The following is a 25,641-nucleotide window of genomic DNA, read 5'->3' as shown; positions in this document are numbered from 1 at the left end:
GCGGAGCGCGTCATCCTTAGTGGGAAGGGAATCGCCTACCCCGCTGGACCACTGTGCTCGGGCGTGACCTTCAAAGCCTGGGCTGCAACCTCGCACCATCAATACCTCTCATTGAGGAACTTCTTTTACCAGTACAAACGAGAAAACCTCCCGTCATGTCCACATCTCACAGACATCGACTATTCGCCATCTCTCCGGCTACCGCGTACCTTGCGAACCCCCAACGCCACTCGAAAGACCAGGCAGCGACTTTGCAGCCTCGAGGCCCTCCAGCCGGGCCTCAAGCTTGCTCCGGATGAGCTGAACAGCCACGGGGCCCATGGGCAGGTGCAGAGGCACCTTCTCCCCTCGGCTCGCAACCTCGAACAGCGCCTTTGCTATGTCCAACGGCTCGATTCCCGCGCCCTGCTGCAGACCCTTCTTGACGTAGCTCTCGAGCTTGCGCGCCGGCATGTCCTCGCTCGCATACGCTGGGTGCGGCGCCATCCACTTCTTGCTGCTGCCCTCGAAGTTGGTCTTGACGCCGCTGGGCTCCGCGATGCAAAAGTTGACTTTGTAATTCATAAGGGTAGTCCCAAAGTCAGCGGCCTGAGAGCGTACTCGGGAAGGGGGTACTTCTGAGGACAAGACAACAGGGAATGGGGGCTTCCTCACTGTTCCAGTCGGGGTGCATCTCCCGCGCCACGCTCTCCGTCCAGCCCTCAACGGCAAACTTTCCCGCGTGGTAGTACGCATGTCCCGGGAACGCGCACACGCCCGCGAGCGACGACACGTTGAAGATGAGTCCACCGCGGCGGTCATTGTTCTGGCGCATCTCGCGGACGGCCCGCATCGTGACGCGCGCCGTCCCGAAAAAGAGCGTCTCCATCTCCTGATGCGTCTGCTCCTCCGTCGCCGACTCCGTGTCCCCGGACAGCGAGTACCCGGCATTATTCACGACCACATCCACGTAAAATCCATCTCCGAAGTGGTCGGCCGCGGCTTCGAAAGCCTTGTCGACCGACTCGGGCGACGTGACATCTAGTGCGGTCTTGAAGACCTTGTCGTCCTGGTCGGGAAGATAGGAGAGCATCGAAGGGTCTCGCGCGGTCGCGATAAGGCGTTGTCCGGGTTGCCCGAAGATAAACTTGGCGATCTCACGCCCGATGCCACTGGAGCATCCCGTAACTGTTCGTTGCCGTGACTGTCAGGCTTTACTGCAACCTTCACCGGACAATGATCAAAACGCACTCAGCCAGGTGGCATTATCCGGAAGCCGGTAAGGCTTAGTATTAACTGGATTCATTGCGACACTTTGGTTTTTCGCCTTGCGCATGTAGAAGGACTTGTTGGAGAACTGCTTTACAGATGATGCTGTCCCCTCTTGGGCCGGCCTGGGCCTTTTAAAAGCTGAACTCTTCAAAGAGACTCCCTTCCTTCTTCTTCACCCATCGATCTCATCTTGTCACACGTCGGCGTGACCACCACGGGCATTCGTTTAGCCAAATCACTTAACCTCCTCAATTTGCACTTCCACATTTCCGCTTTGGCCAACCAAGCATCAGTTGTCGCCCGGTGAGTCACCCGGCATGATCTCAATTGACAGGAGCTGCGAGGTTTCCCATCTCACATCTCACACAAGGCGGCTGGAAGAACGGGATTCGACATGTTGAGCTCACCGAAGCCGTAAACTCCGGTCCGAATCCCGCATCTTCATGTCCTACCCTGGAGCTCTCTTCTTCCCATGAACAGACTCTTGTGTCTCGACTGCCCATCGCTTTCTATCAAGAGAGAGGCCGGATTTTGGCTTATGTTCCATTCGCTCTAAATTGCCTTGATGTACTTAAGTTATAATGTTCGACTGACTGTATTGTAGAGGGTGCCTAGCTATTACAGTGTGCAACTGTCACGCAGTCGGTCACTGCCTAGTAAAATCAAATGGGCTCACATTCACTTCTCCGGTGACAAGCTGAATTTGCCTCAAAAGCTGTGAATTGAGCTAGGTACATTTTCCCCTCATTAATTTGGCAACGCCAACGGTATTATCACACTTGCTTCGAACCTCAACCAGCTAACATTTCGCTCCAAAAATCTTCAAGGCTGATGACTGAGATACTGCTGCCGAGAAACCTTCATAACGTGGCCCTCAGATGATCATGGCGGCGAGAAAGGCCAGGCCGCCGACAGTGGTAAACGGTGGAACATGGGTGCGGGTTGTATAGGATCCTGGGACTTGAGAGGGGACAGGTGGCTGATCCTGGGGATCGTCCGTGTTGGATGCCTTGGGCCAGAGTGTTGTCTCTGAAGGAAAAACGTCCGGCGCAAACGAGGACGAGCAGTTTGCAGTTGGTGGAGGCTCATTGTAGCCTTGGTCTGGCGAATATGGGTCAGGAACGCTGTCTGTAGATGGCGTAGGTTGCTCAGCGGGAGAATAATCAGGAGGACTAGGGCTCGAGCTGCGGTCTGGGCTAAATCCTCCGAGAGAAGGCTCGCCGTAGCTCGGTGGCTCTGGGCCCTGGGTCGGTTCTTCTTGGGGCGCCGTGGTGACAGAAACGGGCACTTCGGTCTTGCCGTAATCATCCAATGGTGGTGTAGTTGAACCAGCAGGATCCTGCAATGCAGGTAAAATGGACGAGGGAACAGGAGCAGGTTGTAGACTTGGCCCCGTAGGTACCGTGGTTGGTGCGTCAGGGGCGACGCCCACCGGCGAAACCAACGTTACCTGCGGAGACGCTGTTGGCGGCATGTTGTTCTCACTGCAGGTAGTGTCCGCTGGCTGAGTCGGAGCACCCGTGTTGGTCATCCTGATGGTCACAGGCTCTTGTCCTTGACGTGACCGAGTGACGATAGTAGGACTTGCAGACAGGATTTGCTCCTCAGTACAGGTCGTGCTGGTCGATGAAGGAGGAGCCAACGGATTGCTTATCCTAATAGTCACGGGGTCCTCTCCATGGGGAAAAGGGCGCCTGTTTCCGTAGACATTGCCAGTTGTCGCGGTATCTTGGGCACAGTTGCTGCCACAAGCACCTAGAGCAGGGTTGCCCATGCACGAGTGGTCGCAGATCTCTTCGTCGAGTTTGACCATGGCGTATGCATTCTTGCCGCATCGGCAACAACTGGCACTAGTCAAACCAAGTTCGAAAGAAAGACCTGCGGAGGAGCCTACTCTTGAAACACGGCGGCAAGCTGATAGCCTCGGCAAGCTTGCTGGCAAGCCTCTGGGGTCAGGGCCCCGTCGGAGAACACCATGGGATTGGTGAAGGCCGCTAGATCGACCTTAAAGCAGCCCAGATACGTGAAGCCTGGAGTTTGATGGTTTCCATGGGCCAGGACCTGGGCAACAACGCCCAAGAAGGTGAACAAGATCGCAGTCTTGAGCGCCATTACAGTGTCCCCTGTCGGTATTCGGTGGCGATCGGGACCTGAATGTTGATCAAAGGAGAGAGACGGGTGCCAATTCTGCGTCTCAAGTGTATGAATGAGGGTAGAGCATAAGGAAGAAGGAAAAAAAGGATGCATTGGAGGCCATGCTGAGAAGACATGCCTCGCATGGCTACGCACTTAAGTGGCAGGAGCGCACTGAAGGGCAGGATGCGCACCTTCCACATTTCGCCGGCTTGATGTTTTGGCGGTGTAGAGGGTAAAAGAGGCAGGCACAGTATGACAACATTATACTCGGCAGGTGACAGTAGAGTGGTAGCTATACCTTGTCTCATTCAAGGGGCTGTCGCAAGACGAAGTGGCTTACACGGACACGGTAATGGGACGCACACGGTCTGCTGGACCTTGAGGGTAGGTAAAATCTGTCGAAGGCTCCCTCGATGACGTACTTACGCAGCATTCGGAGGTAAACAATTGCAATTCTAGGGCATTCCAATTGCTTGACCACAGCTTGATCGACAGGTCTGAGTTGCGCGTCGATATCGTTGACCTGTTTTTGCCATTGCTGCGACCTGGCTATTAGGCGTCGCAGGCAAACCAGCCGGCTTCACGCCACGCTGATCTGTCAAACTTAGGTATCTAAACAGAGCATTCGACGACCGAGCAGGCGAGACTTGGCGGCAAATCGCCTCCAAGCTTGACGGACCTGCTTCATTTGTCACGTACGAAGTGACTTAGCATTTGTACTTCATGCGAAGTCGGAAATGCCAAGATACGCTCACTGACCGAATTGTGAACGGCACGTGATTCTATGCCCCCCCCCCCCCTTTCCATCAACCAGGCCTGGGCAGTGGGTCCCCTGTCTTCCCAGCGCCAATGAGCAGCCGCGAGTAACCCACTTTCACACACAACCCTGCAGGGCACGAAAACCCCAATTTAGCGAAACTCGCGAAGTGCGCAAAACTTCAGAGAGCAACCACACCTCACGACACCAACCGACCATCACCACCGTCGAGCAGCACCAGCCGTCAAGATGAGCGCCCAGGCCCTGAACAAGATCGCTCCCAACAGCCCTACGCGGCAGAACCCCTCCGAGCTGGAGCAGAACATTGCCCAGGCTCTTTACGACCTCGAGACCAACACGGCCGACCTCAAGGTCGCCCTGCGTCCTCTGCAGATCGTCTCTGCCCGCGAGGTGAGAACAGCAACCACCTGAAATGCAAAACATGTCAGATGGAAACCGCATTCGAGATCCTGTTCCAAGTCCCATAAGGCAATCTCTGCCGGCGACGCAGCGTCCCCCTCGAGCGAGCGAGAACTAGCAAGCACCCCGATTCGAGAGAATTGAATGATTGCCCACCCGCGCCTCATAACGGGCGGACGCGTGCGCGCTGAGCCAGCGTCGCTATTGACTTTTGAGGAACAGGACGGGAAGCGGTCCAAGGCTTGTCCTGGAGCTCGCATGCTGACTTTTGGTCTCGGATAGATCGAGGTCGGCCACGGCAAGAAGGCTATTGTCATCTTTGTCCCCGTCCCTTCCCTGCAGGGCTTCCACCGTGTCCAGCAGCGGTAAGTTTTCTTGTCCATGCAAACAATGGACAAGTGAACAGCCCCGACTAACTCGTTGCAGTCTCACTCGTGAGCTCGAGAAGAAGTTCTCTGACCGCCACGTCCTGATCCTGGCCTCGCGCCGCATCCTCCCCCGCCCCAAGCGCTCTGCCCGCTCCCGCAACACCCAGAAGCAGAAGCGCCCCCGTTCCCGCACCCTGACGGCCGTCCACGACGCTATCCTGTCCGACCTTACCTACCCCGTTGAGATCGTCGGCAAGCGTATCCGCACCAAGGAGGACGGCAGCAAGCTCCTCAAGGTCATCCTTGACGAGAAGGAGCGCGGTGGCGTCGACTACCGCCTGGACACCTACTCCGAGGTCTACCGCCGCCTCACCGGCCGCAACGTCAACTTCGAGTTCCCCCAGACCCCCGCTGAGTACTAAGCGGTGGATTTGAAGATGGGAGAGTGACGTGCCTTGTTTGCATTGATGGTTGGTCCAAAAACTTGGGGGCTCGGCGTCTTGAGATACATGTAGCTTGATAATGACACAAGCTGCTTCATGATTTCGTCATAAGAAGTCATTAACAACCCAATTGGCCGCTCATCATCATCGCGTCATCATTATCATCTATTCGGGGTATCTAGATGCCTATGCCTTCCTCATTCGTGACTGATACGTCCAACGCCGAGGACGCACCAATAAGCGAGCTCCCGCTTTTCTCGTGACTCCTTTTCCTTCTGTCCAGCGCCCACCTCATTTTGTGCGTCCGCCTCCCACTCTATTCGCACAAACATGGGTATCTCGAGAATATCCTCGTCTTCCCTGAGCGGGCCCTTGTCCACGTTGGCATCCTTGGCGCCGATGATCCGGTTCTCGGGCCGCAATGAGGCTGGGATCACTTCGAGCACGATGCTCACCCAGTTGCGGCCTTTCTCCCATATCTTGCCTGCCTCGCCGCCTGCGGCATCGTCGCCCCTGCGGCCTCTATCCTTTCCGTCCTCCTTGAGTGCATCGTCCCACATATCCGTATTGGCATCGACCTCAAATTGAGGGCACAGAATCGTCACCTTACTGGCGAAGCGACCGGGCGTCACGTGTGGCGTGGCAAGTGTGACCTTGATGCTCTCGAATAGAGGGTTCTTGAATGTCAGGATGTATTGATGGGGCTTCAGCGGTTTGAGGGGTAGCTCCTCCGCAACACCTGGCCGGGAAGTGACGGGTATTACTCCGGCGGTTGGTCGCATGGGGCGAATGGTAAGATTGGGAATATATGATTTGGCCACGAGGCGGATCTTGAACCGAGTAGAGGTGACCTTGTTCTCAGGTTTTGATATGATGTGTCGGCAAACGGGGCAACGCTTCGAGCGCTTCGTGCGGAGGAGATACGGTGTCGGTCTGAGATCGTCTTGAAACCGAACTGCCGGATCGACTTGCGCGTCTCGCTGCTCGCGCGCCGTGGTGGCTTCCCAGCCTCCGTTGATGAGTTTCTTGATCAAGTGTGACTCCTCTAGCTTCGCGAGTTTAATGCCTTCTTCCGAGTTGAGCGCTTCGCGCATGACATCAGCATGGCCCTTTTGCAGCCGTCCGCCGTGACCGCGACCCGTATAGAGCGACATGATGCGCGTCAATGCCGCCGGAGAGGAGAAGCCGACGCCGTCGTGCAGAGGCAAGCCGCTCAATGAGGTGTTTGATTCCGTAAGCTGGTCGGCGTAAAAGGCTTTGAGGCTGGCAAATTGAAAGTCGCCATCGACTTGATCGTCGGGAACTAGAGGCTCGTCGGGGTTATCCTTGCGCCGCTCCTTGACGTCCTTTGTTGTGAGCTTTGGCGTCCCGCCGTTATTCATCTTGGCGAGCTGCGAGTGTATGCCTCCCGGTCGGTCAAACTCAATACCCGTCTCTTTCGAGGTCCAGTTGCAGTACTGGCAGAAGAGAGCTAGCGGGCCGGTGGCCGAGGCGCCGCTTTGCCCTTCCGTAGACGCTGCATTTGTGTCCTGTCCAGGCTGGACCGCGCCGACTTGAAGGGGCCCAACGCATATTGGGCATTGGTAGCAGCTTCTGGTGCACCTAGACCAGCGTGAGCCCGCGCGTTGTTTCGTGTCTTTGTTCACTCCGGCAGCCTACCGATTCCCCTCGCTGCGAAGGTTGCTGCTCGGGACCTCAAAGAGGCAGCTCGGACAATAGTACGTGACTGTCTCCTCGGTGACGCATCGCGGGCAGCGAATCTGTTGGCAATCTTCGCAGAACAGGAGGTACTCGAGCGGGTATAGGCTGTAGTTGGAGCGCGGGTCGCGGGGGTCGAAGGTGCGCTCGTCCTCATCCTCGTTCAAGCCGTCGGGCGAGTCGCCCCGCTCGGCGTCGGAGTAGCCCGAGCATGGGCACTGTATGTAAGTGTATGGAGTTGAGCACGCCATGTCGGTGTGACTGCTACATGCCGGCCGTTGGAGGGGGCTAGCAATGTTGCGACGCGAACCGCGACGCTGCACCTATCCAGGGGTGTGAAGCTCAAGGTGAGCTCGGTGAGATGACTAATCGAATCAAGTCATTTTAGTTCTCACCGTCGGTCAGGAGCCAGGGGTTCGCCAATCTCCAATTCCCATCCCAGCGATTGCGTTGTCGATCGGAATTTGGAGTTCCGACAAACCGCACTCTACGTATTGTGGACCGCAGTCGACTCGAGCTCCATTGCGACTTGACGCCATCAGACCTGGCCATTACGTCTCCTTTCTGGTCAAGCTGCAAGCCACGCGTCTCCATGGCGCAAGCAGCGACCGCGACCACGGCATGTCCAACTGATGCTCCACGAATGTAGGATTGCAACGCGGCCGTTGACCGCACGCATCTTCTTGCATGCTGGACCGTTAGGTCCGCGTCTTCAGCTACCGCTACCCGCGACCGCCTACATCCGTGCATGCTATGCGGTGAAACATGGCTCGGGACGGCGCTAGGATAGTCTCCGACCTGAAGCCATGGTGGCGCCGGAAACCGGGCCTAAGCTGCGTTGAATCAGGTTTGTGAGCTCTGGCCATGACGGCTGTGAGCGCAGATCATCTGTCGTGCAAGCTGTCTGCAGCACAGATGACTCGTTTGCGCCTTGCCGTGGTGCAAAACGGCGGCCGGCCTACCCAAACGCGGGCAATGACGACGCGTCGTCAACAATTACATGATGCGATCCTAGGATCTCAACTTTTCCCCTCATTCTGCCTAAAACAGGCTCAGACCGCACCGTCTCGCGGCTGGTGCTGCGGGAATGTGTTGTACAAGAGCTTGCCGCTGTGTGTCTTGGACACCGGCAGTGTATCTACAAATAGCTCCGAGGCTACTTTGCACTTCCAGCTGCGCGCACGGCCGCTGGGCATCGGCGAGAAGCGACAACTCTAGCATCTGCTCCACGACATCGATGTGGAAGAAGTTACTGCTACTACTAGTAGTTGGAAGTCGGCAACGCGGCTAGTCGCGCTACCGTCGCTTCATCTCATCGAACAGCCCCAGCTTTGGGAAATGACCACCGTCTGAAATTGCTCAGCTGTTGAGGCAGAAGCGCACTAACAGCGTCATCTCGTGGCCGGGGGGTGGCTGGGGTGTAGAACCCCGGTCACTCGTCCAACCCAGAACCATGGAGCACATCGTGTGAACATGGAGTTTGGCATCCACCTCAACGACTCATTGTGTGGTGTGATTCGGGCTGCGACCCCGCTGTCAAAATCGTCTGCAACACAGATCCGGAGGCGAACAATGACACGACGGAGCAGACGCACACAAGGGGCTGTGCACAATGTCGTTTGTACTTCGTGGAAGACTGCCAATCCCAGCAAGCCGCCCCGCGTTCCGGTCGTACAACAGAGTTGCGTGCGGCATCTCGACGGCATAGCAGCGACTCGTCTAATTCAACAATGCTCAGGGGATCGGTCCAGCACTGTCCACATTTTCAAGGAGCACCCCTGCACGCTTGGAAGGCCCTCTATTTTTCTTGCCTGTCCAGACTCCAGACGCCTTTGAGGCCAACTGCAGCTTCTTCCCCCGAGCTCAAACAAGACCGGAGATCGGGAGGAGGCTATGCAGAGGGCAGCGGTCGTCGGCAACCAGCGACTCTGCGTCTCGTCGCAGGTCGCAAGCCTGGATTGGGCCAGAACCCCCCCAGTGCCAGCTCACGACGCGGCAACGTGGATGTCTCTCTTCATGTCCGCACCGACAGGGATCAGTGGGCCCGTTTCATTGGATTGGGCCTAAGACATGGCTGCTGGCTGCCGCAGTTGTACTTGCGTCGGTATCCCTGCTCCTGGTTTCCCGGCACACTGACGATGTGACCGCCATAATAACTTTAGTCTGTAGATGAGTCGGGGTTAGCATGCGCGACATGTTGGCGGTGGGTACTGCTTACAGCGATTCATGTACGCAATGCATCGGTGTGCGTTCTTCTCCCGATCCTGTATCTAGCCTTTTGCTTCTATTTCTCTCAGCTTCTGGCTTGGACGGACGGACACTGCCGCCTGACGCCTACTGTCAGGCTGGCCGAGATGGCAAAGGACGGCCTGGCGTCCTGATTCTCAAGCCGAGCCAATCGAGGCAAAGCCGGCGTCATCGAATCCTGGACATTGGCCTATCGTCGTGTACATAGCCGCCATTTCGCGACCCTCGGCCTTGCGGACTGCCGGGGAGGCGAGTCGAGCCGTGCGACCAACAGACCCGGGTTACACGAAGCTCTTCCCGAGCCTGACGAGCCATACAACGGCAGCGGGCCGTTGACAAATATACATACAATCCGATCATTTATTATCCTTGGCTCTTCTGGCAGACTGTCGAGGAGAGGTGAAAGGCTGAGGTAGATGGCACACTCGTTTGGTGTCTCCTGGGTCGGGTCGCGACCAGGTAGTAGCAGCACGAGATCGCATCGTCTCAGCCAGCCGATGATGTTGAAGCAGTGGGACGGGGCCAAGCGATCATGGAGAGACTGGGACTCTCTTAGACAGGTAAGATCATTCGGGACTCATACCGCCATGCCGTGCTGACAGACACGACGAGGATCCCGATCTGTGCGTCCGAGATGGCAACTGCCTCATCTATTTGCACAGCAAGGGCCGTATCAAACGGGACCCAGCCTTCAAACTGCCATTCTCCGCTCTCCTCGCGAAGAAGTGCTATCCCTTCATTCAACGGTTCCTTGTCACGGATGGACGCCGCCCGCAGTCCCCTGACGAGATCATGCGCTGGTATCGCTTGAATCCCCGACGGATGGTTGAGCTGTATGTTCCGCCACCGCCAACAGGTGACAAACAGCAGGCTCTGCAGTACCACATTGCGATGCGAAACCTTCTGGCTTGGGTTCTCGGGCGCTCTGTGGTCGGGGAAAGCTTGGGCGCTGCGTTGGTGGGCTTGTTGCACAGCATGCACGAGTTTCGCTCCGCCGGCGAGGACAATGTTGGCGATTTGCTGGCATACATGGGCGAAGAGGGATACTTGGCACTAGCCAACCAGCCCGACTATGCACTGGCGATGTTATACCTAGCGGAGGCGTTTCAACTGCGGACTCTGTACCTCAGGGCGTTCGCTCATTGCGTCGGCATGAAGCAGAGCCTGTCCTCAAGTACTGAGTTTCCGGTAAGCTGTACTGTCCCACATAGATGCACCATATGCGGCAAGCTGACAGACAGAGCGAAAGAACATGACTTCAGCGACCAGGAAACTCATCAGGCAAAAACGGGCAGACTTGGATGCCCGACTGGAACGCAGCGCAACGATGCTCAGTAGCTTTCTGGACAAGGAGCTATCTGAGGCACACATCGGCATTCCCCTCGGAGCGCGCATGCATCTTGACCGGTTCCGCTCATTTCTTTTGTCGTTTTACAGTGCCAAGTTCGGATACTACCCTCCACGGCGGTTCGATGCTGCCGTGCTGCGCGTCCTGGCCGAGGACTTTGCCGCGCTGCATGCGCTGCTCAAGGACGACGGGTACACTGCCGGCCCTTTCGATCTAATGCCGTCTTCTGCGGTAGGCGGCATATGCACGCTCCAGCTGATACAGGCGGTCGATGCGAGGAACCGATTCGATCCCATGCCACACCCGCTGCCTCTCCTCCCGCAAGTCGGCACCGCCCAAGGCTCGACACGGCACATTTCGTGGTTCCCGCGCAGCAAGACCAAAGCGGACCAGCGGCAGATTGAGCACGCGGCGCTTGTGCGGGCTTCGCATTGGAGAGAGGATATCTTCCAAAACGATCTCGTGCGCGCGTACCGGGGCTTCGAGGAGGCGTCCGTCGTGGCACCGAGCCGTGCGGACCGACACGAGAGGGTTTCGCTGCTGGACGCGCGTAAGGTCCGCTGGATACTTATATATGCGGTGCATCAGGCATTGCGTCAGGCTACGAGCCCGGCTGCTGGGGTATCTGACGAGAAGGAGGCACAGTATCTGCTATCCGCACCTCTAGATGCGGTGCTTCCGTGGAGGGAGCCCAAGGATATCGAGAAGCCGGCAAGGAGACAGGCTGACCCCGCACTTGGCTCCCAGGACGATGAGATGCCGTGGTGCAACAGCATGATGGAGATAAAACCCGACATCGATTACTTTGCGCTGACGCAAAAGACGCCACCCCCGCCGCAACCGCCGCCGTCGCGGAGTCGCCGTTTGTCGCTTCCCGCGTCATGCTCATCAGATGTATCGCGTTCCAACTCGTTCAAGCACGCACTGAGTCGCAGCTCGACACTTCGGAGGTCGGTCAGGAGGCTGCGACAGGCCACTTCGTCGGCAGGCTCGACGCCACCCGTGACGGCGGGCGGGTTAGGCAAACCAGTGTATCACGAGATAGTTGTGCATGGCTACGGCAACGGGACCAACAGCGTGAGCTTTGACTCACCGACTCGGACAGAGTCGTTGCCCATACGGCGACTGGACACGTCGGTGGGCGTGGCGAGTAGGAGCGGCTCAACGGCATCGGCGTCGCGATCGGACTCGAGCACAACCTCGGCCGGACAGACCACGGCCGTAGGCAGTCCGGCCGACACGCTGGCTTCATCTATTACAATACCGAGCCCGAGCATGACACCCGTCTTAGACACAGACATGTCCTGCGACCCCGTGGACTCCGTGATGCCGGCGAAGCCTTCCCGACGTTGGAGTCAGCATGACGGATCCAGTCGTCCCGGGCAATCCAGGTCCAACTCCATCAAACGACGACCGCTGAGTGCCGCCATTGAGGGCTACAACTACGCCAAGTCGTTGGGACACCTTGTCGAGCAGGAGGGCCGCAACATACTCTCCCGCGGCGGCGGTGGCGGAGCGGGCATCTCGCGGCGGCACAGCCTCATGGGAGGCGGACCGGAACTCCGCCGCAAGGCGAGCGCGAGCGTGCCGCTGCCACTCGTGATTGACGAAGAGGAGGTAGCGGGGGTGTTGCCGCGGGACTCTGGCGACTGGACGGCCATGCAGGCGTTCCTGGACGGCAAGACGGGCGAGGAAGAGTATGCCGATCTGGGCGGCCTGATTGCCTTGCGTTGAATGATATATGGGGTGCTGGCACATTCATTGACATGCTGGTGAAATTCTTGTTTTCTTTTTCTTCTTTTTTGGGCGGTTTATTGCTTGATACCCTGCGTGCTGGAGTCGAATCGTCGTGATGATGAGAAAAAGGTTGAATTATTTTGATATCCACATACATCCACTGAGCATACGCATGGAGGCGGAAAGGAAAAAGTTTTAGGACAAGAGCCCACCAATCGCATCGTGACGTGGCCGGGGGACTTGGACCGTGAAACGAGACGGAACGCACGTTGCTACGCTGCTGTACGCGGTCACTCAAATATCGACGCGCCTGTGCCGCTGCCCGACCGATCGACCCATCGCTGGACCCTCATCCTCTCCCCCTGAGGGTTGCAGAGGACCGTTTTGCGGGCATTGTCGTCTGTCATATCGTCATGATGAGCCGTCTGCTCCAGGCAATCTGGACTGAGGCCGTTCTCCCGTCTAACATGTGAAAGAGTATGCATCTTTCTCTCAATCCGCAGGTCACTATCTGCGGGGTGCGTAGCTACAATGCACACCGGCGGACGCCAGATGATGCTGGTTGTTTACAGCCCGTGCCGTCCTACATGCTAGTTCATGCGGAAGCCGGCAGGAGGGTCGCAGCCAAACCTGTTGTGTTCGTATCGAGCTACATGTAGGATCGGAGGCATTCATGTGGTCGTGATAGGACTTGAACTGCAGTTACGGGCAATAGTACCTTTTCGGGCCCAATATAGTAAGCTATAGCATGTAAGAAGAAGTACAGATCTCGCAGTCACGAGACTTTTGAATAGTACGCATTGCAAGGGCGGCTTCGCGGCCAGCGCAAGAGCCCGCGCCCGCCCGCCCCTTTGCTGCAGCAAAAAGTCCACAGTCGCCCATGCAGCAATAGAAGCCGCCCAAACTCACTCGCTCCGCTTCACTCAACACTCGCGGGAGATAAGCCGCCTCACTGCACCTTCTTTGCCTTGGCCCCCCTATTCAGCAGGAGATAAAGAGGCAGCAGCAGGACGGATCCCACCGCGCAGAGGCCGGTGCTGAACAGCTGCCAGAAGAACCACAAGAGCGGGCCGAGCCACGGGCACAGGAACTGGATGAGGTCGTTCATCTGGTACAGGTCCTCCTGGTGAGCGATGAAGTAGCGCAGGCGCTCCTGCCCGGGGCCCGCGAGCGAGTTGCTGCTGGCGGCGCTGCCATTGTTGCGCGACAGCGACGGCGACGTCTCCGACGCGGGGTGCTGCTCGAGGTTGAGGATGGTGGTGAGCTTCACGGGGGCCTTGTACAGGGGGATGAACCAGAGGGTAAAGGTTTGGCGGATCGAGACGAAGAGCTGGCCGGAGCGCTGATCAAACACTAACAGTAGAGATATGTATGTCAAAGGTTAGGTAGGGACCCTTTGTTAAGGATGCACCACTGGATGAGTGACGCAAGCAGACACGGAGGGGGGGAGGGCAAGACTTACCCGCAGAGTCGATGTGGATATCGATGCTGGGACTCAGAGTCCTGTACCACCTGTAAATGCACAGGAGCAGCCACCGGGACTCGAGCCCCGGGGCCAGGGGGATGGTGCCCTTGGAGAAGGACGGGACGCGGCAGAGCGGGTGCGTGAAGGATGCGTGTGGCAGGAAGTAGCTGGTGAGAGTGTCATGCTGCTCCTGGACGCTGCCCGTCGTCAGGGTCGTGACCACGGATGCTATTTCACGAACTATATTTTCGCACGGGGTCAAGTCAGTCTCGAAGCTGCACCTCAAATCTCTATGTCCATAGCCAGGGCTGGGGGGGGACGTGGTAGTGACGGCGACAAGCAATTGAACTCACCTGGGTGCTCCATGATGGGGGCAGAGCTGGGTCTGACCTGATCCGACTGCGGTGAAGGATGGAAAATGATTCAATGCGTAACTGCACGGACACACAATAGAAGGGGACGTGGACGGCAAAAAGGTCAAAGAAGCAGACAAACGGCGGGCCGACGGACCCTGGGATCTTGATGGCCCAATTAAGGACGTGGCGAGATAGGATATGTGTGCCGGGCGTCAGGAGACTTCACATGCAAAGCAACCTCGTATTCGATTGCGTTGGACGATGGGATGGGATTGATTGAGCCTGCTGCGATAAAAAAGGTTCCGCCGGCAGTCAAGCTGTTTGTCGTCATGGGCTCCAGTCTGGTCTGGTTCGAGGGGGGGGGCCACATTTTCAAATGTTGTTTTGCATGAGAGCTCTTTCACATGTGAATGTGACGTCACGATTTCATGGAAACCCGCCATTGAATGCATCCATCGCCCGCCCCCAATGCCAACGCCATTGCCCATTTGAGTTCCTGTGCCTGGGGCTAACAATGAGGAACAAACTTATAGCCAGCCAGGCTACGAGGAAATCCCGATTTTTATGATTTTCTCCCCCTCTCCAGCCCCCCAAGCGCACGCCCTTTTCTTTTCTCTCACGGGCTGTGGCTAATTGTAAAGCATTGTCGCCCCCCCCCCCCCCCTTTCCTCCCTCTATCCCACCACCAACAACAATAACAAGATGGCTTCCAAGTCGGAGCCCGCTTCCATGTTCCTGCATCCGCTGCTCTTCCTGTATCAGCTCATCCAGACCGTCATCGCCTACACGCTCTCCCCGAGCCCTCCCAAGTCCGACAATGCGCTGGGTCGCCCCAAGATCGCCATCATCGGCGCCGGAATCACCGGCGTCACCGCCGCCGCGCACTGCGTCGGGCATGGCTTCGATGTGACCATCTTCGAGGCGGGCGCCGACGAGAATGCCGTCGGCGGCATCTGGAGCGTACGCCCTCCCACTCCCATCCCCCCATCAAGATGATTTCCAATCAACCAACAATTGGTCTCCTCATGAGTGCAAGCTGACGAAAAGGGTGTCATGCAGAGAGTCAACGAAACCTCGGGCCTCCAGATTCACAGCATCATGTACCGCTTCCACCCGTCGGTCAAGTGGGAGCGCGGCTACCCGGACCGCCAGCAAATCATCACCCAGGTCAAGCAGCTGTGGAAGCGCTACCGGCTCGACTCCAAGACCAAGTTCAACTTCCACGTCGACAAGGTGTACCAGGACGAGCAGGCGCGCTGGATCGTCAACGACACCTCCAACGGCCGCTTCGAGGGGCTCATCGCCGCCGTCGGCACGTGCGGCGCCCCCAAGATGCCTCACATCCCCGGCATGGACAGGTTCAAGGGCGAAATCTACCACTCCAGCGAGCTCACCGGCAAGGACGCCAAGAACAAAAAGGTGGCCATCATCGGCGGCGGCGCCTCCGCCGTCGAGGCCCTCGAGTTTGCCGACGCGGCAAAGGCCGCCAAGGTGTCCATCCTCTCCAGAAGCGAAAAATGGATCATTCCGCGTAACATCATCGCCGACACCCTTCTGAGCCTCAACATCTTTGGCCAAGAGACCAGGCTGTCCTTTATCCCCGAGTTTCTGCTCCGCAAGCTGTTCTACAGGGACCTCGAGGACCTCTCGCCCTCGAGCGGGCTCTTCCAGGACACCCCCATGGTGAACTCGGACGTCATGGACAAGCTGCGTCGTGGCCAGGCCGAATGGGTGCGCGGAGACATTGAGGAGTTCGTAGAGGGCGGCGTCAAGGTCAACCGACGGGCAAGGGGCGTGCCCAAGGGCGGCCCCGGCCACGAGGAAGTCATCGACGCCGACATTGTCGTCATGGCCACTGGCTTCAAGCGACCGCCTCTCTCCTTCCTCCCCGAAGATTGTTTCAAGCCCCCCTATGAGCCGCCAAACTGGTACCTGCAGACATTCCCGACCGTCCACCCGAGCGTATCGGCCATCAACTGCACGTACGTGTCCGCCATCGGATCCGTCGGGAACTGGCACATTGGCATCTACACGAGGATCTTGTTGATGTTCCTGACCGACCCCCTCACCCGCCCGAGCCCGTTCTGGATGGAGCGTTGGATCGACATGACCAAGTTCCTCAAGAGGAGCAGCCCGACCGGCGCCTTTGACTTCTTCACGTACCTGGAACTCGTGTGGTGGTTCGTCTTCTGCGTCGCCATCAACCCGTTCCGCTGGAAGTGGGCCGTCTTCGTCTTTTTCGGCATCGGCATCGGCCTCCCCAGGGCTATCGTGCAGCGCGAGCAGAAGCTCATCAACGGCCAGGGATACAAAGTCAAGGACGCAGGTGTGAGTCTGTAGAAGCCCAGGGACGAGAGACGGGTGGATGGCGGAGCCTGGGTCCCAAGAACTAAGATTGTTGTTTGTCAGAGCGCGGGCCACATAGCGAATGAAGCAAACAGGCGTCCAAAAAGTCATACACCAACAAACATGTATGTGTACATCTATACTCAACTCTCAACGTTCACCAACACAGGACTCTACAAGCAGTCCAAGATTGTTCCCCTCGATGAATGAGTCTCTCGCGAGCACATACATTGTCATCGACTCCCGAGCCCGACGCACGCTCAAATTTGATCTGAGCTTGTCATAACCTACATTTGCACTGGAGCCGGGATAGTAATAAATTGCTCGTTGCCTCAAGAGGAGTGCCGGGCCACTGGTTGCAAACCGGGACCATCGACCATGCCCACCCGTCTTGACGACTAGCGATTCGCGTGCTCGCAACACCGCCCTCGTATTACATGTACTCGCCAAGACCTCCTCGTAGTAGAGCCTCCATGCATGCATGTACCTATATGGATAGCACTGTGCCCTACACGAACGCGCAAGCCGTGTATCCATGTCTACGGTCCTGCATGAACGCGCATGAGAGCTGGAGGTGGAGGCTGTGCGCTTGGAGGATAGTCAATGCGTTACCCAGCTATTGACCTCAGGTTGACGAACAGTCATCCGATGCAGGATTAAAGTCTACAGGTGCTGGAACATGAATGCTTGACGTTGTCATGCTTCCCATTGTTGTCTGGTAAGACCCAGAACTTGACTACGCGTGTAGGCTGCCTCTCCAAATGGCCGACCATGTGCTTTTATGGTGATCGGACTGGGCTGGTGTGCCAGGTCCAAGCATAGGAACCACCACGTTCCCTCACCGCGCACCAAAAGGGGTTACATGTAGCGACGTCAATTTCAAAGACAACTGCAAGTTTGCCAATATGCGAGGTGTTTTGAGCAGAAGTGTCGGGCCGGGATCTGATTGTCACCTGAACGATACATCATGCCTCATGAATACAGCGCGTTGCGCCGTATCCTGCAAGTACACTCGAGTCGTGCTGACTCTAACAACGACATGACGCACGTCGTTGGGAAGTCAGCCTGATCTCATCAGAGTACGCGTACGGCATCGCATAACAAAGCGACCTGACTCGTTAGCCCTGAATCTGGTGCATGAGCTGGAGCGAAGCCTATCGACATGCCCACCTGGTACACGTACGGCATCGAACGAACCAGCGGCTCGCTCATGATCCCAGGTTCGTCTACATACATCCAGAGATGTCGGTACTCGGTAACTAGTCGTCAAGGTTTCTCGGCATTGACCTGACTAGCAGGGATGTTGCCAGGAAACAGGGCAAGGATCTGCCCCCCGCCATCGAAACCTACACGAGAATAGCACGACGGTGGAGAAGGGGTAATGGGATCCCGTGTAATTGAAACCCTCTCATATTTGAAGTAATGCAGTCGCATTATGAACTTGCACTCGCTAACGCCGACAATTGGCTTTGGGTAGACCAGGGCCGGTGGAGCGCCACAAACAAACGTCTGGTTGAGGCGCCGCAGCGTGTGGCGACGGCATAAGGTTGTCCAAATTGGGGCGGGTGGCTAACTATCCCATTTGCAAACATAGATGTGAATGATTGCGTCGAGGTCGTGCGTCGTGGCCGCGTGAGGCTCGACAGGGAACATGAGGCGCTGCCGGGAGACTGGCTTTCTCGATGAGACGCATGATGTTATGCACCACTTCGATTGAGACTTGTGATCCCGGGGCTACCTACCAAAATGTTGGCATTGGATGGCTACTCTACCGGCGGCAGCCTCGAGAAGCGCGAGCAGTCCAGTGATGGATGGGTATATAGCAGCCACTGTTGCCCATGATTGCTTCATCTGCATTCCGCCTCTCAAGTCGGTCTATCACAGTTGCTATTCATTCGATCCGTCGGCACAAGAATTTCTGATTCTAGACAGGCTAGGCTGTACACTCGTTTTTAACCTTTAAAACCATTCTCTCCTTTTGATTAAATCACGATGTCGAAGCTTTTCCTCATCACGAGCTTGGCCCTTGCCGCCGTGCAGGGCGCCGCTCCTGGCGCATCGGGTGCCTCTACCGGCGCCGGCGCACCGGGTGCCCCTGCTGACACTGCGACGACAACGTCCGGGAAGAAGTGCGTCAACCCAGTGGGCCAGCTCGAGTCCATCAACAAGTACGACTCGCAGAAGCACGGGGCCTGCGAGTGGGAAAAGGCCCGGGCGGTCCTCTGCAACAGTGGCCGAGAAGCCGACCCCAAGGGCTACGTGCCCTGCCTTTGGCCCAAGGGCAAGGCGGAGAGCGACTTCGACAGGGCCCAGGCGGATTGCCTGGCTTGCAAGCAGGGCGGGCAGGGCGAGGAGAAGATGGCGCCTGAGGAAGTCAAAAAATGGACTGCGGCACAGAAAAAGGGCAAGGCGATTGTTCTGGCAAACCCGACGGGTGACAAGGAGATCTGGGACGTCACCTTTGGAATATACAAGAACCTCGGCAAGACCGAGGAGACGCCAACTGAAGAACCCAGCCCCAGCGGGAACGACACCGCGCCTGAGACCTCGGGGGATGCCAACTTCAACCTGGACGCCTACTTTGAGGCGACGATCCAGAAATACAAGTCTGTGGAAAGCGTCTCGGTGTGCTCGTACAACAAGGAAGTCTTGGTTTCCAGCAATGGAGCGGACGAGAGCACGTCCAGCAACGGAGCGGACGAGAGCACGTCTACCAACACCACCGAGCAGAGCAGCCAGTCCCGAGTCGTCAACATTGTTCAATACGACAAGACGGCATTCCGGTTCCAGCTCAAGGGCGGGGTCATGGGCGTCGTGTTTGTCAACAAGAAGGAGAATCTGGCCCTGACCAGCAGCAGCAACAGCACCAGAGCCGCTACCGAGGAGGACCGCAAGACACTGCCCAAGGTTGAGAAGATCACAAAGGGCGTCGAGGAAGAGGACGTCAAGCAGTCGAAGCCCGTCGAGGTGAAGAAGGCGAGCCCCGAGTGCGAGAAGTCGATGAAGAAGCTGCAGGAGGAGGTGCTGCCCAAGGCCCAGGGAGAACTGTCCGAGGAGAAGAAGAAGGAGGTGGTCAAGGAGGTCACTAGCGAGCTCACGGTCAAGATCCAAGCCAAGACCAAGGAAGTCACGGTTACCTCCGAGGGTATCAAGACGGGCAAGGCTTCCTCCGGCGGCGAGGGAGGCGACGCCGAGGACGCGAGCGAGGCCGGCTCGGCCACCGGCAGCAAGGGCGGCAAGGGCGGCAGCGACGAGGACGGCGAGGACGGCGAGGCTGGCTCGTCGTCCGCTGGCAGTCAGAAGACGGCCAAGTCCGGCTCCAAGGGCGGCAAGTCCGGCAAGAAGCCCAACTCTTGCAAGCGCCGCCGCCGCCGCAGCAACACCGTCGCCGCCTAAGCCGCTCGATGATCAGGCGCCGCCACCAACCCCGAGCCTCTTCGCCGCCATCGGAGCGTCTGGACGAGTCTTGCGGAAGCGGGACCAGCTGAGGTGTTCCGTGGCATTCGGGGAGCCTGCATGTTCGCGAGGAGTGTTTCTTTTGTGTTGTGTGTGCGTGGCAGCTTGACGTTGGGGAACAGCGTGTTCGGAAGAGGTGGCCATAGAGGGCTTCTTCTCGAGGCGCGGGGTCACCGATCAACTCATGCAACAACGTCACTGCTGTGCTTGTGTAGTCAGTTGCCAATTTTGGTAGAGTGAACAGATGATATGCCGGGTGACAGGGGCAGAATGCCCGTCCGTGATGAAATCGCCGGCATTGTCGAACGGGTGAAGTCGGCAACGAGAAGTATGCCTTGGGTTTGTAGTTTGTACAGTGTATGTTCAGAGTTCCCGCAGCGTGTGCCGTGTGTAATTACAGTGGGTGGGTAGGTCTGGTCGGTACAATGGGAGTGTCAGTCGCTGTAATTCCTTCCAAGACCCACCACCACAGCCATTGGCCCAAACCGACGCCAGCGATTGACGAGCAGCGCTGGGTCAAATCGTCACACCCTTCACATCCCCAACGTCCAGTCGCCATCATCACCACAACCTTGCACCACCAGACGCGCCCCCGTCCCGTCGCCAGGCCAGGCTTCGCTCGCCAGAGACGAGGATGAGGAGACACGCGTCTGCGCTGACACGAAGCCCTCTCCTCTCGCCATGGCCTACCCCCCCTCGGCTACGCTGCCCCCCGCCAGCACAATGGCTCCAAACGCGCCGCCTGTCTGTCCTTGAGCATCGTCACCTGACAAGCGACAGGCCCGGTGGCTTCGTCAGCTACGACGACGCCCAGTCCGTGCAGGAGGAACACCGCGGCCGCATGCTCGCATGGAAGGCCCTCACCGAGGCGCAGCGCCGCGACGCGCGTTGTCCCAGGCCGCTGCTCATCTCCTTTGAGTGCACGCCAACCTTCACCCTCGGGCGCCGGCAGGACGACCTCACTCCTGCGCAGGCGGCGCACCTGCAGCAGCCCCTGGTGGTGCGTGGGCGGTCCGGCGGCGCGTCGGAGCGCCTCGTCCCCGTGGTGCGCAAGACGAACCGCGGCGGCCTGACGACGTACCATGGCCCCGGGCAGCTCGTCCTATGGCCCGTCGTGGACATGCACTCGCCGCTGTACGCACGCTACGGCGTGGCCTCGTACGCGGGCCATCTCGAGGCCACCACCCAGCGGCTGCTGGCTACGCGCTTCGGCGTGGGCGCCTCGACGGTGCGCGACGAGCCGGGCGTGTGGGTCGATGCGGCCGGCGACCGCCCGCGCAAGATGGCGGCGCTGGGCGTGCACCATCGGCGCTATGTGACGGCGCTCGGCCTGGCCCTCAACGTGGACCTGCCAGTCGAGGGAAGCGAGGAGACGAATCCGTGGGCGCGGTTCGTGCCGTGCGGGCTGGAGGGCAAGGCAGTCACGAGCGTGGCCGCAGAGGCGGGCGGAAGGCTAGAGGCGGCATGGGACGCCGGGGAGCTTGCTGCCGAGTGGGCGAGGCTGTTTGAAGAGGGGATGCTTGACGAGGCTAAGCGAACGTTTGACGGACTGCGGAGGTGAGGCAGCTGTCGCACGACACATGTGCGCCAACACATTGCAGGTACTATGCACGCGCATCAAGTCGGACGGCAGACCACATGGCCAACAACCACCATGGCGGTCTGAGGCGCAGGGCACCAAATGCGGCACCCGGCCAAGCAACCGGCACGGACAGCCACCGGGACCATCGAACAAGCGTGGTGTCCGTGAATCATGCGTGGGCCGCCGGCGCGCGCGCGCTGCGCCGCCGGCCGTGGCCGAAGCCACCGTCTGCTACGGTCGGCACGTGTTAAGTGTTCTACTACGGGACGTTTTCCCCCGCAAGCTGCATCTCTGCCGGTCTGGGGAGATAAGACAGACCCCGGGCTGCGTGCGTGCTGTGCAAACGAACGCCATGGTTCGCGGTGGGGCGGGCTTATCATGGAGGAGGTGATGATGAGTGGTGGAGGGTTTTGCAGTCACAAGTCTCGAGGTGAGGCAAGCGATGGCGGCTGAAAATGTGCCGTTGCTTCGGACCGAGTACCACCGGCCATGGTAGCAATGAATCCACGGATCCCCTCTAATGGACTTGTACTTTTTTTCTCTTCATTCTTTTCTTCTTTTCCCTACCTGTGAATCGTGCGTGTCGCAGACACAGCTTCGCGCATGTCGTGGGTAAGGCGTTGATCCATGTATGTTGGCGGTACCAGCTAAATAATAAGCGGCGCGAGACGGACGGCAAATCATTGATTGGCCGGCCTTGGTCTCTTATCGACGAAAGTCTTAAAACAAGCCAACCGCCCACCAGGATCTCTTATCATCCACATCCTCCACCATGTCCGCGGCACTGATACGGCGCCGCCCGTTCTTTGCCAATTCCGCTCCCAGCCTCATTGCAGCCACGCCGGGCACCGCTGGGCATCCCGCAAACATGGAGGGGCACGTTTCTTTCCTAGCACATGGCGAGCCGGGCGTCTCGAGCTCCCGAGTCGCGGAGGCACCATAGTGCTGCCTCTTCTATTCCCATGACTGATGGGCTGGGAGCTCTGATAGCCGCCGCCGCCGCCTTATCTGGCGATAGTGTCTCAGACACACAATGGCCTCTGTCTGCCATGTGTCTGTCTGTCTGTCTGCCTCTGTAGTGGCTAGGACGGGGGACTAACTATAACTTGACGTCCTCGGACGCAAGACGTGGACGAAATGCAACTCTACTTGTCAAAAGTCCGAGGCCTGACCCCCCAGACTTATTGTCTTGTCCAGCCGTACCACGCAGGGACCGGTTCATAGACCAGTCAGTCGAGCCTGCATCATCATCATCATGTCGAGCCCCGGCCCTGCCTTGAGCCAAGGCGTCGGGTATGGCATCATCCTCGGCCTCGGCCTGGCCTTTGCCGTCTTCATGGTGCGTAGAATCATCGGCATCGCATGCCCCTATGATCCCGCCCTCTCTTGAGAGACAGACAAGATGAGAGTTGTCATGAACCTGCAGCCAGCTAACAGTCAGTCTTCTTATTGTTGTCCACAGATTGCCATCACGCACATCCTCAAGCGCTTCAACAACGAGGTCCAGACGTCGGAAATGTTCAACACGGCCGGCCGCGCCGTCAAGTCGGGGCTCGTCGCCTCGGCCGTCGTCTCGTCGTGGACGTGGGCGGCGACGCTGCTGCAGAGCTCGGGCGTCTGCTACCGGTACGGCGTGTCGGGCCCCTTTTGGTACGCGAGCGGCGCGACGGTGCAGATCCTGCTCTTCGCGACGCTCGCCATCACGCTCAAGAAGCGCGCCCCCAACGCGCACACCTTCCTCGAGGCCATCCGCGCCCGCTACGGCGCCCCCGCGCACTTCACCTTCATCGTCTTCGGCGTCTTCACAAACACCCTCGTCTCGCTCATGCTCATCGCCGGCTGCGCCGCCACCCTCCACGCGCTGACGGGCGTCCACGCCGTCGCCGCCATCTTCCTCCTCCCCCTGCCCGTCACCACCTACACCTTTGTCGGTGGGCTCAAGGCCACCTTCATCACCGACTACGTCCACGGCTTCGCCCTCCTGCTCATCATCATCTACTTTGCCCTCAAGGCCTACGCCACCTCCGACCTGCTCGGCAGCCCCTCGCGCGTCTACGACCTCCTCGTCGAGGCCGCCCGCTCGCATCCCGTCGACGGCAACGCCGAGGGCTCCTACCTGACCATGCGGTCGCAGGGCGGCGTCATCTTCTTCGTCATCAACATCGTCGGCAACTTCGGCACCGTCTTCCTCGACAACGGCTACTACAACAAGGCCATCGCCGCCAACCCCGTGGCCGCCCTCCCGGGCTACGTCATGGGCGGGCTCGCCTGGTTCGCCATCCCCTGGCTCACGGCCACGACGCTCGGCCTGGCCGCCATCGCCCTCGAGTCGAACCCCGTCTTCCCCACCTTCCCCGACCGCATGAGCGAGGCCGACATCTCCGCCGGCCTGGCCCTCCCCTACGGCGCCCTCGCGCTCGCCGGCAAGGGCGGCGCCGTGGCCGTCTGCCTCATGATCTTCCTCGCCTGCACCAGCAGCTTCAACTCGGAGCTCGTGGCCACGTCCACCATCTTCACCTACGACATCTACCGCACCTACTTCCGCCCCAACGCCAGCGGCAAGCACCTCATCTGGATGTCACACATCTGCATGGTCGTCTACACGGTCATCATCTGCTGCATCTCCGTCGGCCTCTGGTACAACGGCATCTCCATGGGCTACCTGTACCTGCTCATGGGCGTCCTCATCTCCGCCGCCGTCCTCCCCGCCACCCTGGCCCTCCTCTGGCGCGGCCAGAACCGCTGGGCCGCCACCCTCTCGCCCATCCTCGGCACCGTGTGCGCCATCGTCGCCTGGCTCGTCACCGCCAAGAAGACGTGCGGCGCCCTCGACGTCGAGTGCACCGGGTCCAACGACCCCATGCTGGCGGGCAACGTCACCGCCCTCCTGTCGCCCCTCCTCTTCGTGCCCATACTGTGCCTCGTCTTCGGCGTCGACAAGTACGACTGGCAGTCCATGCTGGAGATTCGCAAAGCAGACGACCACGACATGCTGCAGGGCTCCGAGGTGGATCCCGAGGTCCAGCGCGAGCGGGAGCTCGCCCAGGAAGCCAACCACCAGCAGGAGCAGCTCAAGCTGAAGCGCGCCTTCAAGATTGCAGCCATCATTACGGTTACCATGTTAGTCGCTCCCTTCCCCCACCACCACCCCTTCCTACTTGCCTTTCTTGCCCTCACCTTGCCACCCTTCATGCTGACCAACGCCCCCAAGGGCACTGTCGTTCCTCGTCCTCTGGCCGATGCCCATGTACGGGAGTGGATACATATTCTCCAAAAAGTTCTTCACCGGCTGGGTCACCGTCGGCATCATCTGGATCTTCTGCTCCTTCATCGCCGTCGCCATCTACCCCGCGTGGGAGAGCAGAGCGACGCTGATTCGCGTCACCACTGTCATGTTGACGGGCAAGGCGCCGCGCCGCCACACGGTCATCGAGGCCGAGACGACAGAGGTCGAGTCGAGCGGGACGGCGACGCCCGTCAAGGTAGAGCGGGATACAAAGGCGTAAAAGGGGGTGTTGCGGTATAGACTTTGTGTTTTTTGCGCTTATGATAAGCCGTAGTGATATCCAAAATGTAACATGAGCCGGGGCCGAGACGCCTCGTTTGACAACACCATGCACAGTATGGTTCCAATGCCCACTGTTGGTCGCATGTCCCTGCATAGCTCAAAGTAATTGAGTGGCCCTGCAGTTCTTACATCCAAGTCCATGTTGTTGGGTTGCAGCTGCGCATACGTGCGCAAGACGCTGGTCTACTTCCGCGCACATCAAGCATCGTCAGTGGTCACGTCAGCGAAAGCTCTGGCGCAACAAGCCTCGCCTCACGCAGGCACAACCTGTAGGTATATCTCAAGACATCCGATGGCGGCGCCTTGGTGCATGGAAATTGTCTGCCGACAAAAGAGAACGAACCGCGTCATTGCCACTCTCACCAGTCGGCGGGCGGCCCGTAACACCCATCATCGCAGCATTCACTTCGTACGGTGTCTCGCAGCAAAACGGGTCACCAACATCCTCAACACACACAACCTT

At 58.5% G+C, this 25,641-nt stretch overlaps 12 protein-coding genes across 12 annotated transcripts; 7 read left to right on the top strand and 5 right to left on the bottom strand.

Moving 5' to 3' along the window:
- Positions 1–95: 95 nt before the first annotated feature.
- JDV02_000584 (uncharacterized protein) lies at positions 96–1,326 on the bottom strand. Its single transcript, XM_047981409.1, has 3 exons — positions 1,231–1,326; positions 655–1,167; positions 96–551 (listed from the first exon to the last, which is right to left on the bottom strand). The coding sequence occupies exons 1-3, from the start codon at positions 1,313–1,315 to the stop codon at positions 199–201; spliced, it is 951 nt and encodes a 316-aa protein (XP_047837369.1). The 5' UTR covers positions 1,316–1,326; the 3' UTR covers positions 96–198.
- Positions 1,327–2,018: 692 nt separating this feature from the next.
- On the bottom strand, positions 2,019–2,782 carry JDV02_000583 (uncharacterized protein; the record flags this gene model as incomplete). Its single annotated transcript, XM_047981408.1, has 2 exons — positions 2,019–2,636; positions 2,697–2,782. 2 exons carry the CDS (start codon positions 2,780–2,782, stop codon positions 2,126–2,128), a joined length of 597 nt encoding a protein of 198 aa, XP_047837368.1. The 3' UTR covers positions 2,019–2,125.
- Positions 2,783–3,141: 359 nt separating this feature from the next.
- On the bottom strand, positions 3,142–3,587 carry TWF1_1 (Twinfilin-1; the record flags this gene model as incomplete). The annotated part of the gene is made up of 2 exons (XM_047981407.1): positions 3,142–3,401; positions 3,560–3,587. The coding sequence occupies 2 exons, from the start codon at positions 3,585–3,587 to the stop codon at positions 3,142–3,144; spliced, it is 288 nt and encodes a 95-aa protein (XP_047837367.1).
- A 754-nt stretch (positions 3,588–4,341) lies between these two features.
- On the top strand, positions 4,342–5,549 carry RPS7A (ribosomal protein S7A). The gene is made up of 3 exons (XM_047981406.1): positions 4,342–4,555; positions 4,847–4,929; positions 4,991–5,549. Exons 1-3 carry the CDS (start codon positions 4,394–4,396, stop codon positions 5,352–5,354), a joined length of 609 nt encoding a protein of 202 aa, XP_047837366.1. The 5' UTR covers positions 4,342–4,393; the 3' UTR covers positions 5,355–5,549.
- Positions 5,513–7,378, bottom strand: JDV02_000580 (uncharacterized protein). The gene is made up of 2 exons (XM_047981405.1): positions 7,035–7,378; positions 5,513–6,977 (listed from the first exon to the last, which is right to left on the bottom strand). Exons 1-2 carry the CDS (start codon positions 7,322–7,324, stop codon positions 5,573–5,575), a joined length of 1,695 nt encoding a protein of 564 aa, XP_047837365.1. The 5' UTR covers positions 7,325–7,378; the 3' UTR covers positions 5,513–5,572.
- A 559-nt stretch (positions 7,379–7,937) lies between these two features.
- JDV02_000579 (uncharacterized protein) lies at positions 7,938–8,291 on the top strand (the record flags this gene model as incomplete). Its single annotated transcript, XM_047981404.1, has 1 exon — positions 7,938–8,291. The coding sequence occupies one exon, from the start codon at positions 7,938–7,940 to the stop codon at positions 8,289–8,291; it is 354 nt and encodes a 117-aa protein (XP_047837364.1).
- A 1,526-nt stretch (positions 8,292–9,817) lies between these two features.
- On the top strand, positions 9,818–12,402 carry JDV02_000578 (uncharacterized protein; the record flags this gene model as incomplete). Its single annotated transcript, XM_047981403.1, has 3 exons — positions 9,818–9,880; positions 9,933–10,508; positions 10,570–12,402. The coding sequence occupies 3 exons, from the start codon at positions 9,818–9,820 to the stop codon at positions 12,400–12,402; spliced, it is 2,472 nt and encodes an 823-aa protein (XP_047837363.1).
- Positions 12,403–13,096: 694 nt separating this feature from the next.
- On the bottom strand, positions 13,097–14,563 carry JDV02_000577 (uncharacterized protein). Its single transcript, XM_047981402.1, has 3 exons — positions 14,224–14,563; positions 13,868–14,110; positions 13,097–13,758 (listed from the first exon to the last, which is right to left on the bottom strand). The coding sequence occupies exons 1-3, from the start codon at positions 14,234–14,236 to the stop codon at positions 13,355–13,357; spliced, it is 660 nt and encodes a 219-aa protein (XP_047837362.1). The 5' UTR covers positions 14,237–14,563; the 3' UTR covers positions 13,097–13,354.
- Positions 14,564–14,813: 250 nt separating this feature from the next.
- On the top strand, positions 14,814–17,203 carry JDV02_000576 (uncharacterized protein). Its single transcript, XM_047981401.1, has 3 exons — positions 14,814–15,186; positions 15,286–16,697; positions 16,756–17,203. Exons 1-2 carry the CDS (start codon positions 14,929–14,931, stop codon positions 16,564–16,566), a joined length of 1,539 nt encoding a protein of 512 aa, XP_047837361.1. The 5' UTR covers positions 14,814–14,928; the 3' UTR covers positions 16,567–16,697; positions 16,756–17,203.
- A 1,361-nt stretch (positions 17,204–18,564) lies between these two features.
- On the top strand, positions 18,565–19,968 carry JDV02_000575 (uncharacterized protein; the record flags this gene model as incomplete). The annotated part of the gene is made up of 1 exon (XM_047981400.1): positions 18,565–19,968. One exon carries the CDS (start codon positions 18,565–18,567, stop codon positions 19,966–19,968), a length of 1,404 nt encoding a protein of 467 aa, XP_047837360.1.
- A 485-nt stretch (positions 19,969–20,453) lies between these two features.
- JDV02_000574 (Lipoyl(octanoyl) transferase) lies at positions 20,454–21,589 on the top strand (the record flags this gene model as incomplete). The annotated part of the gene is made up of 2 exons (XM_047981399.1): positions 20,454–20,461; positions 20,809–21,589. 2 exons carry the CDS (start codon positions 20,454–20,456, stop codon positions 21,587–21,589), a joined length of 789 nt encoding a protein of 262 aa, XP_047837359.1.
- A 1,276-nt stretch (positions 21,590–22,865) lies between these two features.
- On the top strand, positions 22,866–25,116 carry DUR3 (urea active transporter; the record flags this gene model as incomplete). Its single annotated transcript, XM_047981398.1, has 3 exons — positions 22,866–22,949; positions 23,073–24,730; positions 24,822–25,116. The coding sequence occupies 3 exons, from the start codon at positions 22,866–22,868 to the stop codon at positions 25,114–25,116; spliced, it is 2,037 nt and encodes a 678-aa protein (XP_047837358.1).
- Positions 25,117–25,641: the final 525 nt, after the last annotated feature.

The sequence above is a fragment of the Purpureocillium takamizusanense genome, chromosome 1 (assembly GCF_022605165.1).
Source record: "Purpureocillium takamizusanense chromosome 1, complete sequence".
NCBI classification, from domain to species: Eukaryota; Fungi; Ascomycota; class Sordariomycetes; order Hypocreales; family Ophiocordycipitaceae; genus Purpureocillium; species Purpureocillium takamizusanense.
This window is presented reverse-complemented; position numbering and strand designations above follow the sequence as displayed.